Source organism: Lissotriton vulgaris, chromosome 2_1, assembly GCF_964263255.1.
Source record: "Lissotriton vulgaris chromosome 2_1, aLisVul1.2, whole genome shotgun sequence".
NCBI classification, from domain to species: Eukaryota; Metazoa; Chordata; class Amphibia; order Caudata; family Salamandridae; genus Lissotriton; species Lissotriton vulgaris.
In genome coordinates this window covers 1,249,007,331-1,249,030,378 of record NC_141687.1, presented here as the reverse complement: position 1 = coordinate 1,249,030,378, position 23,048 = coordinate 1,249,007,331, and the positions used below count along the sequence as shown (strand labels likewise).

The window sequence follows — 23,048 nt, the reverse complement described above, 5'->3', positions numbered from 1 at the left end:
AATACTGACACCTCCTTTACAAAATATTTTCACAGCGCCATATTTTACAAAACTTTCAATAGAATTCAGTTAGTAACTCCACAAAAACAAACCATTTGTCTGTTTCACTAAAATAAAGCGATAGCTTTCTCAATCATTCAAGTTTTCTTTCGCATGAAATAGACAACGCTATTTTCACAGAATTTTTAAATTCATTGATAAAGCGAGTAGTCTTACCCTACCCTTCTAACACACACAATCATACAGAAAGAATCCCTAATCATTCATACATGAAATTTTTGGTAGGACTTTAACCCGCCAATAAAATTCTCACTCGCCAGTAAGAATAGACGACGCTTCCTTACCCTACACTCAAGCTTGAATAAATTCTATTACTCTTTTCACAGTGAGTTTTAAAACAGGACAGGTGTCCCGATACTCAAAAGCTACAATTTCATAGACAATCCTCACTATACATTCTACCTAACACACCTAAAATCCCTAAACTTGTGTTGTACGTCCACAACACTTGTGATATACAACGATACCACTATTTTGAACTAGAACAAATGCACTGTGTAACTTCACTTGTCACACTACTCTGCGCTGGCATGTATAACTAGGAATTTTCACACTGCTGGAAAAAACCTTTCGACTACATGTAACAACTGAACAAACTTAACATGTTTTAGACATATATACTATGTAATTACCATGTAACATGTCAGTTACCATAGTAACCGTAACTCTGCTACCAAGTAATTGATCCAGCGCTCCTAATGAAAAACTGTCTCACCAATGCTACTTATCTCCACAATACTCACCGTTAATCATGAATTACTTACTAAGGCCCATAAACTAACGAGACAATTTTTGAGCGACTGAATCATGTGACTTAATTAATCAGATCTATTCACAAACTATTTACAAATTTATATACAACTGCAGTTTATCATTTCTTACCATGGATTTTACATATGTCATTTAATTAAGTCACTTAAGGCGACGGATTAACTAATGGTAACTAGACCATGAATAAACAAGACCAGCTTGTCATTTCAAATCTAATTTTTATTAACTTTATTATTCAAAGAAAGAGCATTTTAATTAAGAATCTTTATTTATTAGCAAAATGAAGGCAACATTTTATTAAGGAAAAGATTTATTAGACTGACACTTCAAAGGCAAATCAATAAGCATGAATTAAAGCAAAATAAAGTTTCCATTCCCTAAATTCTAACACCCTGACTAAAACTCACTTCACCTAGAAAGAATAATCTCTAAAGACTGCTGTCCTTACGTGCGCCAAAGAGAGTCCAACAGCACGTCACGCCCTTCAGGAATCGGGAAACAAGAAGAAGACTTATCTCTTGCCCATGGGGCCAAGTTTTATACCTTTCTACCTAGCTAATCTTCTCAAAATTATACATTTTTCTTTGCCATCCAGAGTTCCCATTGGCTGACTTATGTCAGACCATAATGTGTCATCACCGATTTCAAACCAAGAACGGGCTCTTCTTTAGCCCTATTGTCCTTTGCCTTCGTGTCATTTCGCTTCCTCGTAAATGTAACATTTCACTGGAACTACAGTTCATGACTTCCTTGCCTTGGCAATCTTGCCGCTTCCTGTCCTTGAATCCTTCTCTCCAGGAGCACGTTTAGCACAACTTATAAAACTGTATTTTTCTGACAAAATTGTCGACGTGGTAAAAGTTTCCACTTCTGTGCAAGGCTCCTTTTCTGGACAGGATTTGAAACGCCATCTTTTTGCAGGCCTAAGGCCTCTCTCGGAAACTATTATTTAAACAAACACAAAACATTAATTAATTAGAGAATTGAGATCCACTCTGTTACCCAGCCCTTTGCTAATTATTAACTCATCAATTTATGTTACCTAGCTGAGCACACAAAGCAGCATTAATATCTACCTTCTTCTTTTAGGCCACGAGGATTCTTCACGAGCTTTTGCCACAGAAAGACATAACATAACATAAGCACACAAATAAGCACATGCCATTAATTAAACAGCCGCATTTAATACTGACAAAGACAATAGACAAGGTTAGTTCATTATTTTTCACATACTTGCAATTGCAACATAAAGCATATAAATTAGTCCCACATGTTTTCTTGAACGTATGCATTTTTAAAACTAAGTTGGTTAATGATTTCAACACATACTTATTAATACAGTTACATTGGTTACGAAAATTTAACTTTGCGACTTTGAACAAAATTTCATTCCGCACCTCAATCCATCAGTACCTATTGTTAAGAATGTGATAAGATGCCAAGATGACCCCAATCGGAGTCTAAAACATGACTCTGGTGTGGCCCTTTGCCCTGTCTGTGGGATGTGTGGTCCCATATGTGGGAGTGTGGCTGCCAGGCATTGGGAAGCAGTGTCCCTGTGTCCAAAGTGTTTGCTTTAGAGAGTGGTGGCTACTAACACCGTGAAGGCTTCACTACCATTGTGCTTGAGGGGGGCAGGAATTGAGGCTCTCTGCACAGAATAAGCTGAGGAAATCAATAGAATGGCCTGTTCTAACAGATCTTCTTGAGAAGACTCTGTGCCCAGTGTGTAATTTGTGAGATCAAAGTGTGTCCACAGGAGCAATCTATTGATGTGACTCCAATCCCTGCACTGAAGAAAGATAAGACATACAACTTAAATTGTGATGCTAGGGTGAAGTGTCTAACCACAGAAGGCCACTGGACTGCTTTCTTTGGAACATTCTATTTTAGGGTGGCAGGGGTATGTTTCTAACAGTTAAGTGATCTTAGAACCTACTATGGTTAAAGTTAAAGCTGACAAAATTCTGACTATGAACACAATGGACAAATACATTAGACCTGTCCTAGACCAGCGGTTGACTCCACAGTGCAGCTGAATACACAGAATGACTTACAGGTTCAGGAATAAGCAACACCTGTATCTTCATTCGAAGGCATCCTCTTATGATGGTCTAAATGCACCCTGGAAATGAAGTCATTGATGTGCCTGTGGAACTTCATGTGCAATGTGCGAAAGGCGTCAGACAGGGAGACCTCTTGAACTTATGATAATGGCCACGGCAGCCGAAATGCCCCAACACTTCAAAGAAGTTAACAGATTCCAAGCACTGTTGCAGTAATTGGAATCTTGAGTGGAATGTGCAAAAGAAAAATTAAGCTGCAACTGCATCTATATGCTGGATTTCCATGAACGAGCAGAGTTTACGAGTATGGAACTCTTTATGGAGGCTTGCTCATCAATTAATTTCACATTAGTTTGGTCTTGTGTTAATCTTTTTCTAGAGTTAGCATACTTATTTTCCATAAAATCAGCACACAGCCCTGGCAGTGCCCGAGAAGAGTCATTTTCCATCTCCCCAACTACCAAGAAAGAGATTAATTCTGAAAGTTGCCAGATGCAGAGGGATTATCTGCTTTGAGAAAACCACTATGTTGATGTTCCTTGAGTTTAATCAAGTGGTGGAAAAAAATGTGTTCTACACAGCAGTAAAGAAACAATGCTGGGAAATGAACTTAAAGTACATCTTGCTTTTTGTACAATACTAATGATCATAGTGAGGGACAGGGTGCACATGTTCTGACTATGGAGTAAGTTCTGAACTGGCTGGATTTACATGTGACAAACCATGACCTACATGGATCAAGGTTTTGGCACTGCAGATCACTGTATACTAGTTACAGAGTGGGTGTCCAAGGCTTCACAATAGAAGAGTGCAGATGAGTAGCACACTGGCTGGGGTGTCTACATCTACCACTCATCACAGAAGCAACTGAGAACAGTCCCCAAGATGATTGCAAGGGTGGAGTATGATCGATAAAGGGGGGCTTGCAAGGTGACTACTCTCCATGTGACTTTGCTAAATTGAGAGTGGAAACAAGTTGTCATGTTGCAGGTATCGCAGGCAGTCACATTGTGTGTGTGTGTTTAAGCGTGTGGCCCTGCCATTAGTTTAGCTGCCTGCTAATACATTGGTATAGAGATGTGTAGCACTTCTCTCTTCAAAATGGCTGGGCCCTCTGAATTACATGCTGGGCTGAGCTGTACTTTAGGGAACTACTTTCAGGTTATTGGCAAGCTACTAGTAGCTCCAAACTACCTGTTGGATACCCTGATTATAGCAAGCATACTGTGAAGTCCTGCCTGTCCAACCCTGAACTCAACCACTCCCTCTTCCAGTTCTCACTTTCGCAGAAATGTATTGCTTGTCACATACCCCAAGACTTGCTGTTGGTGCTGGGTTTTTTCCAAAGGTACTAACTAATAATGACTCTAAAAGGCCCAAAGAGGAATGGCATCACAGGAAAACCAACGGTCTTCTTATTCAACATGAAGCATGAAAACCTACACTAAAGGATTCTCAATCTGAAAAGAAACAGAAAAGACAGAGTGAATGGAAAATCCAGGACAAGTCATAATAAGAAGCTTAGGTTAGTTAGAATCACATGGTGGAGGAAAAAGTACAAACTGCCTGTCCTTGGCATACCATTGCTATATTTTTTTCTCTACATTATGATGCCCTCTTTATGTCTTAGAAAATGCAGATTGTGAGTAAATTAGCAATTGTTGTAACCTCCGCTTGTAATAGTTTAACATTGGACTTCTTTGCATATGATAAGGTCTGTAGAATGAGAAAGGAAAACAACAATGTTTGAAAGAATAGGTAACCAGGATGCGTGAATAGTCTAATTGTGGAGCATAAGTTGGAATACATTAAACTAAGAGCCAATCTAGTACCATCAATCCCATATACCTAGATACAAGTGCCCTGGACGATTGGTCACCCGAACAATAAAAATGTTTAGTTGTGTCTATCATCATCATGTCCAGAGCAAGTTGACAATCACATAGTAATTGTCACGCAAGCTACCAGACTGCCTAATTATTATAACTCACCCCTTTCTATTTCTAGTCCCAGGGGTAGACCTCTTGTTTCCCATCGATGTGGATGGACATTGATCTTTCACCCACATGATGTTGTTGAGACTTATGGATTGCATTTCTTATTCCAAAAAGAGTAACAAACCTGTTGAACAAGAAAATGAAAAGGATTTTAGTATTAGTCTAGCAGAGGTAAACTGAGAAGTTTCAGAAAAGCCAATCGATGTTGGTGGGTAAATTACTAGAATGTTAATCAATTAGCACTCCCATAGTAGACCCTGAATCAAATGATCAGCCAACCATGAAATACCAAGTGTAGCTAAGCGTTCACATCCATCACATGAATCATGACTTTGACAATATTACTGCCATTGTTAGAGGCAACAACAGACTCAGTGCTGAGACCTCTGGGTTGAAACCATTTATAATGTTTGATAGAAAATGATTCCAAAAAGTTGGTAAATGTATTCGATTTCTCCATGGAGAACATTGCAACAGTGATTTTATTTTAAATAATTAGAATTGTCAGTGTTTCACTCCTGAAAATATGAGGTAGCGAATTAACCATTATAGTCATTGGAAGGGAAAATGGTCTTTGTAGTGTCTCAGTCACTCCTGTTCTCCCCTATAGTCCGCAGATTCTCTGAATGTGAGCCTTGCATACCCCTTTCCTCACCACATCTTTTTTTATATAGTTTACCCAGAGCACCACTTGGTCATCATAGGCCCTAATGTTGATAGCCACCTGCTCCTCCCACAGCCCATGAATACATTTGCATAGCCGGGGCGAAGCAGAAGTACCCTGGGTCTGATTGAAAAACTCATTACTTAAGATGTAAAAATGATGATTTGAACAGAAGGCAATAATGTCTGATAACATTTTACTATGTAATAGAAATGATAATGATCTCGCTCTAGATATGTGTTGTTATGAATGCTATGATTTCACATATAAGTGATGAAGTATGCAAGTGTTTAAGAAGTGCATGAAAAATACATGAGTTATAGTTAATGTAGTGTGGTAGGTGTAGTGGCAAGACTGTGTTCAGAGGTGTGCAACATATAGTACCTCGAAGGTGGTGCCTACATTATAAATTGAAGTTATAATTATAACTCTCTCACTTTGTCTCTCTCATTTGCTGTGTCTCCATCTGTAAACTCAGCTTTTTCATTTCCTTTAGTGCAGTCTATATTCCAGCAGCTATATATACCTTCTTCACACTCTGTCACATAAAATAACAATTACATTTGACACATGTGACCATTGCTGTGTCTGTTCTGCAGAGAGGCCAAGGATCGGAATATTATTTAGTCTGATTACCTTTTTGCCTCCAGCCTCAACAACAGAGCTCCAAATTCTGCTCTGTCATGAGTACCCAGCCACAGCGTATACTCACCCATACACCTAGAGGTGATTCAGTTCCCAGTCTGCACTATGCAAGACTCATATGTTCCATGAAAAAAATCATAAAAACATATCTGAAAAAAGCAAATACTCCTAGAAAAATGCAAGATACACCAAATTATGGGAAAAGTGAACATGGATTAACTTACCTTTTAGAGTCATTGTTGAGAAATTGATCAGTGATCTTACTTGTATAGTTAAGGGCATGAATATATACCTCCCCCCATGAACCCATTGTAAAGTTAGTTGTTTTATTACTTTTGAGTTTTCCCCACTTAAAATCTTGTCTGCGAGGACTCCCAAGAGAGAGGATGAACTAGCATCATCATAATAGACTGAAAAGCCATTTAATTGGCTAGTTTTCTCAATGCACTTTTACAAAGAAGTTCCTTAAAACTACTGATGTTTTTATGTTGATTGGGTAAGCACCTTACATAAACACATTCAGTGAACATTCTGACCACCAGTCTGACATATTCGAAAATATGTTTCTCTTTAGATCAAGTGTGTATTGCCAATAAGTGAGAACATTGTGTGCTTAATTTGACCGGACCAGAATGTTACCTTTTTTTAATGTATCGTTGGATTGATGTTACTGCTAGAATTGTATTGATCTGGATAAATTATTATTTATTTAGATTCAGATGTTGCGGATGTCTTCCAGAAATGTTCTAATAATATTCTCTGTCACCTGTCATCCATTTACTTCATGTTCCCCAGGCTTTTACTATTCTTATCTTACAATGGTAGTAGTATGATTCATTGCTGAATCACTTTTCATCTCCAATCATTTCTTAATAGGCCCTCCTCATGCATAATTTACCTTGTGTTTTTGTTTAAGCATCAATGCCTCCTCCCACTACATACTGCTTTAAATTGGCAGAAAGTGGAAAGTATTGCATGCAAGAACCTTTAGTAGATGAAGAACGTATCACCGCTGAACTCTCAAAGAGAGTTTTGGGAGAAACAAATTATACTGTATGCCCTTTGCACGTGATGTGTGAATATTTTTGCCTCATAGGGAAAAGTAAAAATCTGGCATCTTCTGAAGAAATGTTTTGGCAAATCGTGGGTATAATGCCCACAAATAATTTGTGAAATCTCTTACAGTTATTAGCCATTAATACATCTGCAGCCCCATTGTCCAAGTATCACATATTTCCATGGAAATGTTTGCCATTAAAAGTAGAAAAAGGGCTGTTGTAGTGGTCCCATTTTTAACTTTTATAGCAGCCATTAACCAACTATTTATTTTTGGAAGTTTATTTCAACTTATATTAGGCTACTATTTAAATAATTATTTTACTTCCATTCTATTTAGGTACAGAACAATGCCAAAGTCTGTGATGAAGCACCTACATGGATTGTCACAGAAGAAGAACAACTTGATTTGGGTCCTGAAGATATATGGCACCACAGAGCACAAAAACTGAAGGTTAAATTTGGACTTTCTTTTCAATAAAATAAAAAATCCAATAGTGCACATTCCTAGGTTGAGTAAGAATGAGATCGTTTGGTGTTATTTGCACATAACTTTATTTATTCTGTGTTTGTTCCAAATTATATTTACCTGGCTTATTTAATTAAGAGTTTATACCAACATTGATTAATAATCTATTTTCCAGAAACGTAAAATCAAAGATTCAGAATCCAGTCAAAAAAAGGTAAAAAATGTGTCTGAAGAGAAAGCCTCAAAACATCGCAATGCTCAACATGTGACTGGCAGACAAAAAGAGCTGGCCAATGTCAAAGATCCTAAAGCACTTGGGCCAAATGTCATCACTCCTTCAAAACCACCTGTGCATCAGAAACCAGACTGGGAGGAAAATGAAAACAGCATTTTGTACTATTCACTAAATACTATGGATTCTTCAATCAAAAATAGTGGTCGAACAGAACCCTTTAGGACTGCAGTAAAAGTATTGCCACAAATAAATATGCCAGACCTGAAAACAAAGAAGCAATTCTCTGTGAAAATGATTTCACCTGAGCAAGATCCTGTAATGCTGTCAGAGATGCATATCAAAGATATTTCGCATGAGTATGAGCAGTTGACTGGTAAACCGCTTTACATTTATGTTGAGCCCAATCCACCACCTATATATAGCCCAAGCCACCTAGTCCACGATCACAACCAGATCTATCCCATCTATCAATCAGGTGATCAAAATACAGTAAAATATCTCAACCATCCACAAGATCACAAAATGGTACCTGAGATGAAAATTAATTCCAAAAGCACGGAAAACTCAAGGTAAGCTGCTTTAAAAATATTTTGTTTCATTTTGCACTATTCTGATATAAAGTTATTTATTATGAGAACTTCTTTTTGTGGCCTGCTGAAAGAAGAAATACATTAATACTTCAAGTACCATTAATAATTTCAAGACACTAAAGTCTCTAAGGCCATACTCAGTTTTTTAATGTTCTTTTAGATATTAATCAGGATACTATGATCTTAGCCTCCAAACAATCAATGTGTATTACTAGTTGCGAGAATTGCAGCTTACTTGAATGTGCCTCACTGTAATATAATGGTGTCCTTTAGTAGTCTGAATCAGTGTATTCTTTTAGCAGTGATATATAATGTGCAGAATAGATATATACATATATATTTCGGGAAAATATATATTTTTGTATACATTGACAAGGATGAATATTCTTCAATGTTTTGCCTACTTTAGAATAAATCAAAAGACTATATTTTGTTTAATGGTCCTAGGTGTCTAGAGTTAAGGGTCATCCTCCAGATCTTATATAATAGCAGTAAAATCACCGCAATACAGCTTTAAATGATCCAGTAAGGAGCACAACTAGACCGAACTGCAGGAGCGCCTGGCTAATAGGTCAATCAATGAAGGCGCGGTTAACACTTCAAACAATAGAATGGAGCTACCCCTATAGCCAATACGAGAAAATAATGATAAATCATGCATTTTGATCATACTCGTCAAGCCTTACATTACTGTAACAAACTTTATTTAGTGGAGTTGGTACTGTTTATAGACATCTGACCGAGATATTTATAAAAGGGAATGAGTGATTTAGCAACTCAAAAGGAGCTTTTACAGGTTACAGTACAAAGCACTTTAGAATCAGTTTTCACAAAGCTATTTTAAGATGATGACCTTTTTTGCCAATTTCCTGAAAATTGGGTCTGTGGAATGGCACTAGCCTTATGAAATGTTTTAAATGCCATCTTACCAAGACATATTTATAGTCTGCACATTTTTAGTCCTCTCATCAAATGTTGCAACATATGCTTGTTTGAGGCCACACACAAGAATAGGTCCGAGAATTTTGAGGTTTGTAGGTTTCAAAAAGAGAAAATGCCTCTCCAACCATAGATCAAACAAAACTTTCAGTAACGGAGGATACTTGTATTATCTCCGAATCTATTCAATTAATGAACTAGTATCTTTAAATATGCATATGTGTTTTTCCCATCTATTGAATAAGAACATACACTTCGAGTGGATTATACCAATTTTTTAATCATATGCCATACGTTTTGACTTTTTAACAAATGTTTCTCATTTAAAATAATAGCTCATCAACTTTTACAAATCCGACAAAACAATTAATGCATTGTTAAGGACAAAGCTGAGACAGGAACAAATCAACACATATATTTACTTAATCTACATAACAACACGCTGAAAAAGACTAATTAGTATGTTTTAAACTAAACACATTAAACATTACAAACATATCACAAACACATCAACGTAGATGTTTGTAGGGATATTTATGGAATTTAACGGATTTTATATGTCCTACTGTGTATTTCTATATCGGGGCTTATTTACTTTGTCTCCACAATACTTATGTTTTTATTATGTGGTCCTGGTGAGGTCAGAGTGTTGATATAGTACTCCTTGTCTATGGCAATTTATTGAAGCTTAGACTGTCTGTTATTTAGCACAGTTTTTCAGGATGATAACTCTTGGCCTCAAGAAAGTGGTGCCGACGCATTTCATCCTTCATAATGGGACCATAGAATTTAGTGGTAGAAGGTCTTCTACAGGGCGAAGAAAGCTTTTGTAGGATACGGATATTTTTGGTTGTAAGTCAAATGCCGATTTCGGCAAAGATCTGTCAGTAACGGTAAAAGAGCTTTTCTCGTGTATTTTTCATTTTCTTTTTCCTTTTTTTCTTCTTGTCGCTTTAAATTTCAAGATGTGTTGTTGCTATTGGGGTCTTTTTTATGGTTGTTTTGTGGTGTGGTCGGTGGCTCCAATGTAATCCATCGCAGCTTTTTCCTGCCAGAATCAGTTTTCGCAAAGCTATTTTAAGATGATTACCTTTTTTGCCAATTTTCTGAACATTGGTTCTGTGAAATGGCACTAGCCTTATGAAATATTTTAAATCCCATCTTACCAAGGCATATTTATAGTCTGCACATTTTTATCTGCTCATCGAATGTTGCAACATATGCTTGTTTGAGGCCGCACACAAGAATAGGTCCCAGAATATTGAGGTTTGCAGGTTAACACACCTGGTTTTGGGTTTTGTCATCAGAAAGCCTCAGGTTTTATTCCTAGTATATCTTCCATTCCTTCTAAGATTAAATGAGTGCTAATCAGTTGACAATATTACTGCCTGTTAATCACAGAAATCTGTGCCTCCTCCTAAATCAAAATAAAATATTTGTTGTTAGCACCCCACGTTGAGCAGTCTTTATTTGAGATGACTGATCTGCATCAATGCAGGCCTATGTAACTGGCAAAAATGGTAGCTTCCTTGAAATAACTTTGCAACAAATGGTGTTCTACCATGCAAAGAATATAAGTAGTCCATTCAAAGTCTAGAGCACATAAAGTGTGTGGCTGATGGATAATGTCCTGCAAAGAGGTCACTTCAAAAAGAAACATAAATTGTGCCTCTTCAAAGCAAATGTTATAATAACAAAATCAGGCGTTTGTTTCTTTGTGTCAAATTCACGAAATTATCAATGTTATTCAAAATCTTGCTGGAGCAATGTGCATCATAAAATGCAACATTTGTCACAAATGTTACAAAATTTTCTTTCATGGGAATGACCATATTCTCTATAATTTTGTTCCTAAAGATATATTCTAATTATAGCAGTGAGCTTGTCCTGTGTAGAAAAAGGGAAACCATGAATGGAGCAGAAGACAGACACCAGGCACACAGCCGGGTTTCTAGTTTGTCATTATAACAAAGGAACAAGTAGTGCACCTCATAGTGTTTTCACTGAGCGATGCGTTTGAATTGCCAACCTATTATGTGTAATAGTAAGGCTGCTTTTGACGGACCCAGGCTTAGATTGACGGCAGAATAAGGTTTGTCAAGCATTTTTTGGCGATATTACACTAGATTGAAGAAACAGATTGCAGTGATGCGATGCCTACACAAGGAATGAGGCTCTGCCTCTGCATAGACACCATCTTTTAGAAAAACACACAAGGCATATGTTAAAGCAAATTATGCAGCTATCTTACAATGTCCTCTGAGAAACTGATCATAGGCATGTTTGCTTTAAACAGAAGATGTATGCTTCTGGTTAGACATAAATTATATGTTCAGGATTCAGATATCTGAGCTATTTCTCAGTCTACCGATAGGTCAGGTAGCAGGCACCTGAACTGTCCTATAAGTGACAGTGCTCCATCAGCCAAGGGCAAGTGCTGTATTCCTACATATCTGCTCAATTTCTTTTAATAGTGCCACTGGCCCTTTCTGGAGCTTGAGAGAGTCAAGCTCAGGCTCAAGAAAGAGCAATTTGCCCTGGACAGGGAATCCCTAGAGCTCGAAAGAGCAACACAAAGATTGGGACTAGAGTCCCATGGTGGCAGCAACAGTGTCCTTAGGATGAGAGAGTATACTCTTGATCATAGGAACCTGAACAAGATAGTCCCTCCCTATCAAAGTGGGGATGACATCCGCAAATGGATAACTGTACTAAAGAGGGCCTATAAAGTACAGAGGGTCCCTCAAAATCAGTGGGCAGCTATCTTGTGGCTCTCCTTTGCTGACAAAGGTAGAGATAAGCTCCTCACTGTTAGAGAAGCGGATGCTGATAATTATTCAGTCCTGAAGATTGCTCTCAATGATGGGTTTGGCATGACCTCAGAACAGTACTGGATTAAGTTCAGAGACACCCAGAAGGCACAGACTCAGGACTGGTTTGACTTTGTAGATTGTGCTACTAAAGCTCTGGAATGCTAGTTACTTGGCAGTAAGGTGTGTGATTTTAAAGGATTGTACAATTTAATTATGAGGGAGCAGATCCTTAACAATTGCCAAAATCAGTTGTTGCATCAGTACTTGGTTGATTCTGATCTGACCTCTCCCCAATAATTTGGAAAGAAGGCAGGCAAATGGGCCAGAACCAGGGTGAATCATAAAACTCAGAATCAAGGTGGTGACCAAAAGAAGCAAGATGCTCAAACTTTAGATAAGGGTGGGGAGAAGGATAAAGACCAGAAGTCTTCACAAGGGCCCCAAACATCTGCATTTGGAGGGGAGTCACAATCAAACAAGGGAAAAGGCAAACAGAAACCATGGTGTCATATCTGTAGAGAGAAGACACATTTGACAAAGGATGCCAATTGTCCAAGGGCCAAGGAATCTACTTCAGCCACCACTTCCCCTAAGGCAACTGTTCCCCCTAGCTCAGTTCCAAGCAGTGGTGTGCAGAACAAGGGTATAGTAGGGTTAACCTTGGGATCTGAGATTGATTCTGGCATAGTCAGAATTCCAACTCAGGCTGTTTTAGTCTGTGATGGAGGCATGGATATTGCCTCCTTATTTGTCAGTCAGTAACCTGGGCAAGTACAGACAATAGCCTTTGATCAATGGTAAGGAGGCCATGGCATTCAGGGACACAGGTGCAAGTGTCACAATGGTGACACAAGATCTTGTGGACCCTGAACAGATCATATACTTGGTGGGATGTGTCAAGTGACCAATGCAAGCAATGTCAGGACAGACCATTCCTTGGCAGTTGTGAATTCCACCTGGGGAGGGATAACTAGCCTAAGAAAGTTGTAGTTAGCTCAGACCTCCATGTAGAATGCTTGTTGGGGAATGATCGGAGACTTCAGCTTGGGCTGAAGTGGAACTCAGGACACATGCAGAAATGCTGGGCATCCCTGCAGATGTGTTTGCCATGACTAGGTCACAGGCAAAAATGTATTCCACTGAACAGGCCCTAGATCCTGAAAAGATGGACCAGGTGCCTTCCATGAAAAGGAGCAAAACGGGTAAGGCAGTGTCTTCCCCCTGCCTCAGAGTGAGGCTCAATCTCTAGAGGGAGATGATCTCAGTCCCTGTGAAGGTACTGTCTCAGAGGAACTTGAACCTGATCAGGTTGAGTTTTTTGTGACAGGGGGCCCTTCCAGGGCAGACCTGAGTCAGGAGCAGCTGGGCTGCCCCTCTCTTGAACCCCTCAGACAGCAAGCTGCTGCTGAGTCTGCTGGGAGTGCCAGTGGGTCCCACAGGATCTACTGGGATGATGGACTTCTGTTTTCAGAGGGTAGAGACCCCAAGCCTGGTGCTTCCAGGAGTTTGGTTAAACATTTGAAGTTTAGAGGCTTCCTATTAACACTGACACAGTACATCCCATTAGCAGGACACTTAGGCCAAAGCAAGACCTGGGACAGGCTTGTCCCTAACTTTTACTGGCCTCACATGTCAGTAGACACAAAGGAGTTTTGTCGCTCCTGTATCACTTGCCAGGCCAGTGGTAAGGCAGGTGGTACTACAAAGGCCCTCCTGATACCGCTACCTGTGGTAGGGGTTCCCTTTGAGAGGTTTGGGATGGACATTGTGGGTCCCATGGATCCTCCAACTGCATCTGGGCACAGGTTCAAACTAGTGGTGGTGGACCATGCCACTAGGTATCCAGAGGCAATTCCCCCTAGGACTATCACAGCTCCTGCTGTGGCTAGAGCTCTCCGGGGAATCTTTTCCAGAGTGGGTTTCCCTAAGGAGGTAGTATCAGACAGAGATGCAAACTTTATGTCTGGTTATCTGAATGCTATGTGGAAGGAGTGTGGAGTGAATTACAAATTCACCACACCCTATTGCCCACAATGCAATGGGTTAGTTGAGAGATTCAACAAAACACTCAAGGGCATGATAAAAGGTCTCCCTGAAAAGCTTTGGCGCAGATGGGACATCCTTTTGCCCTGCCTTCTCTTTGCCTACAGAGAGGTTCCTCAGAAGGGGGTTGGTTACAGCCCTTTTGAACTTCTGTTTGGACATCCAGTTAGGGGTCCCTTATTTTTGGTTAAGGAGGGATAGGAGTTACCTCTCAAACCAACTAAACAGGAAATAGTGGGCTATGTACTTGGTCTCCGCTCCAGGATGGCTGAGTGCATGAAGAAGGCAACCAGAACCTTGAGGCTAGCCAGGAATTGCAAAAGGCCTGGCATGACCAAAAGGTTGTTTTGACTGTGTATCAGCCAGGACAGAAGGTATGGGTGCTGGAGCCTGTTCCCCCAGCAGGCAGCTCTCCAAGACAAGTAGAGTGGGCCCCATACCATACTTGGGCAAAAAGGAGAGGTTACCTACTTGGTGGACCTTGAAACTCCCAGGAGTTCCAATAGGGTGATTAATGTGAACAGGCTCAAGCCATATGTTGACAGGGCAGACATGCACTTGCTCAGGGCTACTGATGAGGGACAGGAGGAAGAGAGTGATTCACACCCTGATCTCCTCTCACAGAACCCTGATGATGGTTCAGTTGATGATGTAGCCTTGGCAGGCAGCCTCACTGAACAGGAACAGACTGATTGTAGCAAAGTCCGCAATCAGTACAGACACATGTGTTCACTGACTCCAAGTCAGACTACCTGGTGGACACAGGTGATAGTCTGCCTGTTAAAAATAAGATTTACAGGCAACCTGACCATGTCAGGGACTGTATCAGGACTGAAGACCAGAAGATGTTGGAGGGAGTGATTGAGCCCTCAGATAGCCCTTGGGCTAGTCCGGTAGTCTAGATACCAAACCCTCACACCCAGGGTGGTAAGGGAGAGGTGAGGTTCTCTGTGTGTTGACTACAGGGGACTCAATGCAGTCACTAGGACTGATGCTCATCCTATTCCAAGGGCAGATGAACTAATTGATACTTTTGCCTCAGCCAAGTTCTTAAGTACATTTGACCTGACAACTGGTTACTGGCAAATCAGATTAGCTGAAGATGCAAAACCAAAAACAGCATTTTCAACCCCTAGTGGGCACTACAAATTTGTAGTGATGCCTTTTGGCTTGAAGAATGCACCTGCCACATATCAAAGGCTGGTGAATAAAGTTCATACAGGTCTGGAAGCCTGTCTTTAGCTCCACTTGGGAGGATCACCTGGTCTACCTGATAAATGTTTTGGTGGCCCTGCAGAAGGCAGGCATCACTATCAAGGTCACCAAGTGCCAGATAGGGCAGAGTAAGGTTGTATACCTAGGCCACCTTGTAGGTGGAGAACTGGTTCAACCATTGCAGAGCAAAATTCACACCAACATGGATTGGGTTGCTCCAACTACCCAGACTCAGGTCAGATCTTTTTTGGGCCGGCCTGGGTACTACAGGAGGTTTGTCAAAGGATGTGGCTCCATAGTGACCCCTTTGAATGACTTAACTTCCAAAAGAATACCTCAGAAAGTTCAGTGGACAGTTATCTGTCAAAAGGCATTTGATGACCTAAAGCAGGCCATGTGCACTGCTCCCATTCTGCAAAGTCCTGACTATTCCAAACAATCCATTGTTCACACTGAGGCATCTGAGTTGGGGGTTGGGGCTGTGTTATCACAACTGAATGAAGATGGTCAGGATCAACCAGTAGCTTTTATAAGCAGAAGGCTGACCCCCAGAGCGAAACGTTGGTCAGCTATTGAGAGTCACCCCTAGTACCAATATTACACAGCCTACACTGCACAGACAATAAACACACTGCAGCAGCAGGTGGCAGAAAGATAGATACAGCAGTGTGAAAGCAGGGGTACAGGCATATACTTCCCGTAAGAAGGAGGGGTATGAGATGGCACCATCCATAACTAAGAAAAACATAGTGGGCCGAGGAAGCCTATTAGCACATACGGGTGGCAGCCAGCAAACAAAATAAAACAAGCATTGACATCCAATAGGTCTCGCCTATACAAGAGCCATTGGCTTTTCCAATGTATTTTAGCCATGTTATACACAAGCATGGCTAATTGTTAGGGTAGAGGAGAGTAGCATGGTGTAGAGTGGAGTGTCGTAGAGTGAAGCGGAGAGCCATAGAGTGGAGTAGAATAGCATAGAGTTGAGTGGCGTAGAGTGGAGTGGCATAGAGTAGACTGGCATAGAGTGGAGAAGCTTGGCGTAGAGTGAAGTAGAGTGGAGTGTCATAGAGTGAAGTGGAGTGGCGTAGAGTGCAGTATTATAGAGTGGAGTGGCAATATAATATAAACAATAGTTGAACATTTTACATCCATGGAGAAGTGGTATAATGTAGACTTTTGGATTAGATAAGTTGAAGTTGTGCAAGGACTGTAAACATTAAGCAAAGTAAACATGACACTGGTAGAATCCAGCCTGCAAGCACATAAGTATATAGATCTGTTGTATGTAGAGCAAGGAACTTAGAAACAGAAGTAATCGTCTAAATAGAATACTTTATTTTCAATGAATAATAGAATGATAAATCAAGAGAAAGTTAATGTTGCCATTATTTTTGTATTTTGGTGTCCTAGCTGTAATTTTGACAGACACTTGACTGTATACACATTTTTGTCATGTATCTCCGCCTCATAATCCGCACTGGCTTCCTGTGTGGCTCCAATTTCATGTACATTTGGCTAGGAAGGGTTTACAAAGATCTATATGCCAAAGTGAATCAATAAGGATTCTACTTTGACACAGCAGGAGTTGGCTTAGTAGACACCCTGTGGAAAATGGCCAGTGGCTCCTGATTCAGTCAGACCCATCCCAAGAACTTGCGTTTTATCTGCCATATCCAAGAACACTTATACCCAAAATGTCTGCAAAGCCATCTGAGTTGACGTTTTCCTTATTGTTGCTTACCCTTGCCTGCCTAGGCCTCGTTATAGTGCCTAAATGTAGCGAAATATATGTGTGATGCAAAATGTAGCTGTAACTGGAAAAAAATTGTGGAACTCGCCAGGTGACCTGTGAGCCTTAAATCTACTCAATAAGATGAAACTTACAAGACAATTTTGAGCTTCTTTGCCTTTGATTAGGCATCTCACTTCTCCCTTTTTGATCGACTCTGAAGTAGCCCCTCAAGCAGCACGTAATGCTATAAAAATTCCCCATTCCATTACGTAATTGTTATACAGCATTCTCGAAGGTAGGATGCCAGTATATGTGGGCATAACGTAAGCATCATAGCCTCAAAACACTTGAAAACCTGGCTTTTCAATGAAATGCTCCTAACCCCAATGTGTTGTTACTAGGTTGTGTTAGTACTGTTGAGCCAAGATGCTATGCAAACAAGCGTTTTGTAAATACCCCATAACATAAAACAACACAATTTATGTCATGTGCTGTGTTGCCTTATTACCCCATAGTAGTGTCTGCTTTTCTGTTTTCTACGTCTAGCATTCTTCATCTTACACTGGTGAGTGGGCCTTTTTGAGTGGCGTGTCCTATGTGTAAAATAACTACTACTTGAGTTCAGCTGAGCCTCCGCTGCGTATTTTGAAAAATGGGCAAGATTGGTTTCTATGTTTTAATTTACATAATTTACTGCTTTGTTTTTGACTTACTAGTCACATTTGTAATAATTATTGTGCCTGTGGGCCGAACATTAGATATACATGATATTTATATATAAAGTTCATTGACTGATGATTGGCTAATTATGACATAACCTACAAAGTGATGTACACACATCACGATTCAGCTCATTGTCAGTTTGTTTTGCTATCTACTGGTATTTGGGAATTGGGATTATAGGTGGTGGTGTGGAGGAAAAAGGCAAGAAATTGTTATCAGACAAAGACTAGTTGAAATTCAAAACACAAGGAACCTAGCATTGACAATTGTTGAACCAAAACATAGCAGATACACAGAAACGTCTTATCACACTAGGGACTACATTTTATGATTATTACATGCTTTAGCATCTTTGCAGTTGTACCTTGTTTTACACTCTTCTACTGTGCCCAACTACTACTTTTGGAAAGGAAATCTTGCATTCATTTTAGAAATATAGTAGAAGATTAAACGTAAAATAGTAGAATGTTTTATGAAATTCTCAGCAAGATCTTAACATTTCTGCAATATATTCAATGCACCTGAAAGGGATTCTAATTTCACTGAGCACATAATCTGACCCTGAAATTGTTTAGTGGCGTTTATTGGTCTAAAGGTTTTCCCCATAATCTAGTAAAACCTCCGCATAGCCGCATAGAATTAGGCGAATTATGAAGCTCGAAAACCGATAACAAAATACACAGTTCCCCATTTTGTGGTAAACTAAATGTGTGTCAAAACTACCAAATATCCAAACTAAAATAAGCAAATGGGTTAGTGAGGAGAGCAAGGAATATTCCTAGTGTAACCCTTACTTTGTAGTACCGAAAACACAGTACCATCTAACTAAAGAATACTCGTAATCAATCACGGGTGTCAGGCATACCAAGTCAAAACTGATGAGCCTTTCTGTTAACCCACCAACGTGTTTCTCCTTTCCAGTGAAATTCAGGGACATTGACCTTCTAAAATGAGAATCTCACACTTCTATACAGAAATCAATTTTTAGAAGGCCTAAAATAAACAATGTTTGCTGATGTGTGTTTTTCAAGGAAATCCTCATTTTCCTCTGCAATCAGTTTCTGCGATCTTCCCCCAACAGTTTTATCAAAAACACTGATCCTGCTACTCATCTGCTACGTTTTCAACATGTGCACAGCCTCTACCCCAACCCTGTACTGCCACCTATATTGCCTAGGGTGGAGAGTGACACGATGTTAAATGCGGAATGGGGAGCAAGTCAACAAGCAACGCTAACCCGCAGTAACTCAGAAGGCTATCTACTGCAAGTGCAAAAACAAAAACAACTGCAGGAAAAAAACAGTAAGGTAAAGTTGGATTTTGTATTATTTCGATTAGACATTAATTTGTATTTATTTTTATATATGTTTTTATAGCACTGTCTGTGGTTACTTTTGCAACATGTTTCTTATTCTGTGCATTGACTGTGAAAATATGATTTAACATCGTATTTATAAAGTGATTCATCCAAGTATTCAGTTAAATTTACCTTCCTTATTTAATGAACACAAAGGGGCAGATTTAATAAAAAGTTACGCAGGGCACCATTCCCTAAGCTGTCGTCGAAACAGGCTGTCTAATGCAGCACATACTCCTTTGCATCATAGTGCAACGGTGCTGTGTGTGATGTCTAGCATAGGGTTTGTACTGTAAGGGTCCCGTTCCAGTACAGAATAATATGCTTAGACGAAATTTAAAACGTTTCCCATATTAGATGGTTGCTGTACAACGCAGCATACATGCAATGTAGCAAAAGCTGGAGAAATTAAGCCTTTTCACTATCTTCATGCCTGCATTGAGGAGGCATTATTTTAGGCACAAATTCCTATTTTTTCCATTATCTGCAGACAGGGCTGTAGGTCAAAAAACATGGGTGGTAGCATGGGAACTCCCAAGAACGATCCATGAGAAGCTCCTTTAAAGCAAAATAATGCAAAGTAGAGCAAAGTGCTATTTACGTTACTCTAAGGTTACTTTCTCTAGCTCATAAACTTTTGTGCTCGAGAGTAAATACGATATAAACACTTTGAACAGGGTTGAGTCACTTTTTGTGACTTTGCACAGATGCAAATTGTTAGTAAATTTCTACAATAGTTCAGGAATAACAGATACTATCGCAAAGAATGGCATGTTCAAGAATTGATTGTCCAATCACAATGATTCCTTTGCTGGCAGGGACTATAGTATACGTCCTTTAACAAAGCATTGTGGGTCTGACAGCCCCTTGCCTCAGTGGTGTGCCTATCATTTTCATCTGAATCCAGTCCTGGTGCTCAATCAATCAATCAATTAGGACACTTGTAGAGTGCACTACATACCCGTGAGGGTCTCAAGGTGATGGAGGGGGGGGGGGGTGCTGCTACTGATCGAAGAGCCAGGTCTTGAGTAGTCTTCTGAAGGTCAGCAGTAGGTCTTGGGTCTGCCGTAGGTTGGTGGGGAGGGTGTTCCAGGTCTTGGCGGCGAGGTGGGAGAAGGATCTACCTCCGGCTGTCGTTCTTCGGATGCGGGGTACAGCGGCGAGGGCGAGGTCGGCAGAGCGAAGCTTGCGGGTGTGGGTGTATAAGCCGAGTCGTCTGTTGAGGTACGCTGGGCCTTTGTCGTGAAGGGCTTTGTGTGCAAGGATGGGGAGCTTGAGGTTATCCTCTTGTAGACGGGGAGCCAGTGTAGGTCTCTCAGGTGGGGAGTGATGTGACTGCGGCGGGGGATGTTGAGGATCAGACATGCCGAGGTGTTGAGATACGTTTTTTCACCACTCATCTTTTTCTCTCTTTATTTATTTACTGGCAATAAATAGATCACAGTTTTCTCCTCAGAGAAGTGTCTAGTTGGATCTCCCTGGCTCTGTGCCACTTGGAGAATGAACTTTATTATTTTCTGCAAATACAAGTTGTGTAGCTTTTTGTGAGGGTGGTAGTGGGCATGCAGAGTGTGGTACTACGCACCAGGGCCAGACTGGGGAACAAACAGCAGCCCTGGCAAAAAAATTCAAACCACCCCTGCCCTCTCCATTTCCATGCGCAGTGTCTCTCTTTCCATCCAGCCATTCTCTCTCTCCTTGTGTCCCCATCTCTCTTCTCCATCTGTGATCGCTTTCTATATACTTTTTCTCTCTCTCCTCCTTCTCGCTGTTTTGAAGCCTCCCTGTACCTGCTGCAATTAATGTCAGGGAGCTGTAAAAAGTATCAGAGGCACCAGGAGCATGCCTCCAAAGGCTCTAGCCCACCAGGGAATACCAGGCCTGTACAACCCTGCAAAGCACAAGTATGGACTGGCATACACGTTCAGTTCTATTATAAGCGAAGGCATTTTTGATTACTGAAACTCTACAACATTACTAGAGATCTTAATGACCCTCAGTTTGCTAGTCTCTAGGACAAACCAGTGGCCTAGATGGTGTGTGGGGGAGGGGGGTTAACTAGTCCTCTTTAATGCCATGTAAAGCTTGGCAAATTCTATGAAATTGTGGAGTACCCTTTCACCATGGTCAGACGTTTCTTTTATTTTTTATAATTATGTTTTTATTGACAATCTTGAACACCAATGCATAAAATCCAAGGTGGGACATCAGGGTATATCAAATACGACCTTGCTTCAATAGCACTGGAGGTGGTGAGAGTGTTGTATGTCTTCTCATCGATTGTGTGTCGTGGTATCATAGACTCAGGTCAGGCTGGATTTGAATATTGTCTTTATTTCGGGAAATACAAAGTGAAAGAACAATTGCCAAACTACAACATGCCCTACTCACTCCCCCAAGGGACTCACCACTGTTGCAATAATTGGTACATTGTGCCATGTGTAGGGGTCATAGTTGTGTTTTGAATAAGCATGGGACTGTGTGTTGTGAAACAGGTGGGGTCAGGTGGTGCCGTATATTTTTGCATATATTATTGCATGCTTGTTCGTTTTGTAGGAGGACAGAAAAGAACTACAGAAATGGGACTCAAGGGTGGTCTAGTGTCATCGTATGAGGGAGCAAAGTCTTGAAGCATCGTATCTCAGTATGCGTCAAGTGGATTTTGTATAACCTGCGTTTCTCTCTCTGGTGTAGAGCAGTGCTCTCTGCCCTCGCCTATCTAGTTCAGGGTTCGGAAAATCAAAAAATTGTTACTAGACCTGTAGGTCTAGTAACTTATAAAATCTACTCGACCTAACTGTAATGCACCTGACTTCTGTGAGCAAATATGACAAGTTAACAAGATTTAAAGTTATTTTTATTGCTCATTCACGTTGTGAGAAATAAAGATGCCTTTAAATCTTGCTATCTTGTCACATTTGCTCTGCTTTCAGAGACAGGTCAAAAGTCAGTTTGTCTTCCTACTCCCCAGAAAGAGCGAGTAGGACCTAAAAATAGCTTGCCCCAATCAAATCGGGGTTGCAAATGCGAGTGGGCGAGTGGATTTTTCAAGCCCTGTAGTTACTTCTGCTCTCCACTGCAGTGGTGAAGGGGGTTGGGGTAATATACATGTCATCGTCACCACATGCTTTGCCACAATCAGGGCGAAACAGTGGGTTGTCTCTTTTTAAGTTCAGAACACGGAACACGGAAACATGCACAAGAGGCATTGGTGCACTCTTCCAATCTCTCCCTCTGCGTTGCCCGGTTTCTGTCTAACAGTACCACATTCCAGTAATTCCTTACTATCCTCCATGTTCAGGACATATGGGTCATGCCAGCTGAGTCACCTTTACAGCGGGATATTCATCTGGGACAAGAGAGTAAATCCAGTCAGGTGTTGAGTCAGGAAGGCATATCTAAGATGCAAAATTTAATCTATTTGAATCGGGAGTTGTGAGGTATCTTACTGGGGCATAAAGTATTCCCCCATCATGGAATGCCTTACCCAACATGTCGTCCCAAGTTGTTCTCAGATTGGACAGCATCCTCAGTAGGTCTCTCGCAAAGCCCAGTAAAGTTAGTACACCAGGCGCCTACCAGGTCCTACCGAGTGGAGTATGTGTAGTAGCGGGTCTTAGGATGGTTCATGACCCTGGTCCCCCAGTGCCGTTGTCATACCACTGATCAT

The 23,048-nt window shown here is 40.5% G+C and overlaps 1 protein-coding gene across 1 annotated transcript in view; it reads left to right on the top strand.

Annotated features, from left to right (window-relative positions):
* The window catches only part of JHY (junctional cadherin complex regulator), a 452,312-nt gene that overhangs the window by 191,321 nt on the left and 237,943 nt on the right, over positions 1 to 23,048 (top strand). Inside the window, exons 4-6 of the mRNA XM_086956964.1 lie at positions 7,600 to 7,713; positions 7,904 to 8,532; positions 19,103 to 19,328. Coding sequence (XP_086813090.1) covers positions 7,600 to 7,713; positions 7,904 to 8,532; positions 19,103 to 19,328 — 969 coding nt within the window. The remainder of the gene's footprint in view (positions 1 to 7,599; positions 7,714 to 7,903; positions 8,533 to 19,102; positions 19,329 to 23,048) is intronic.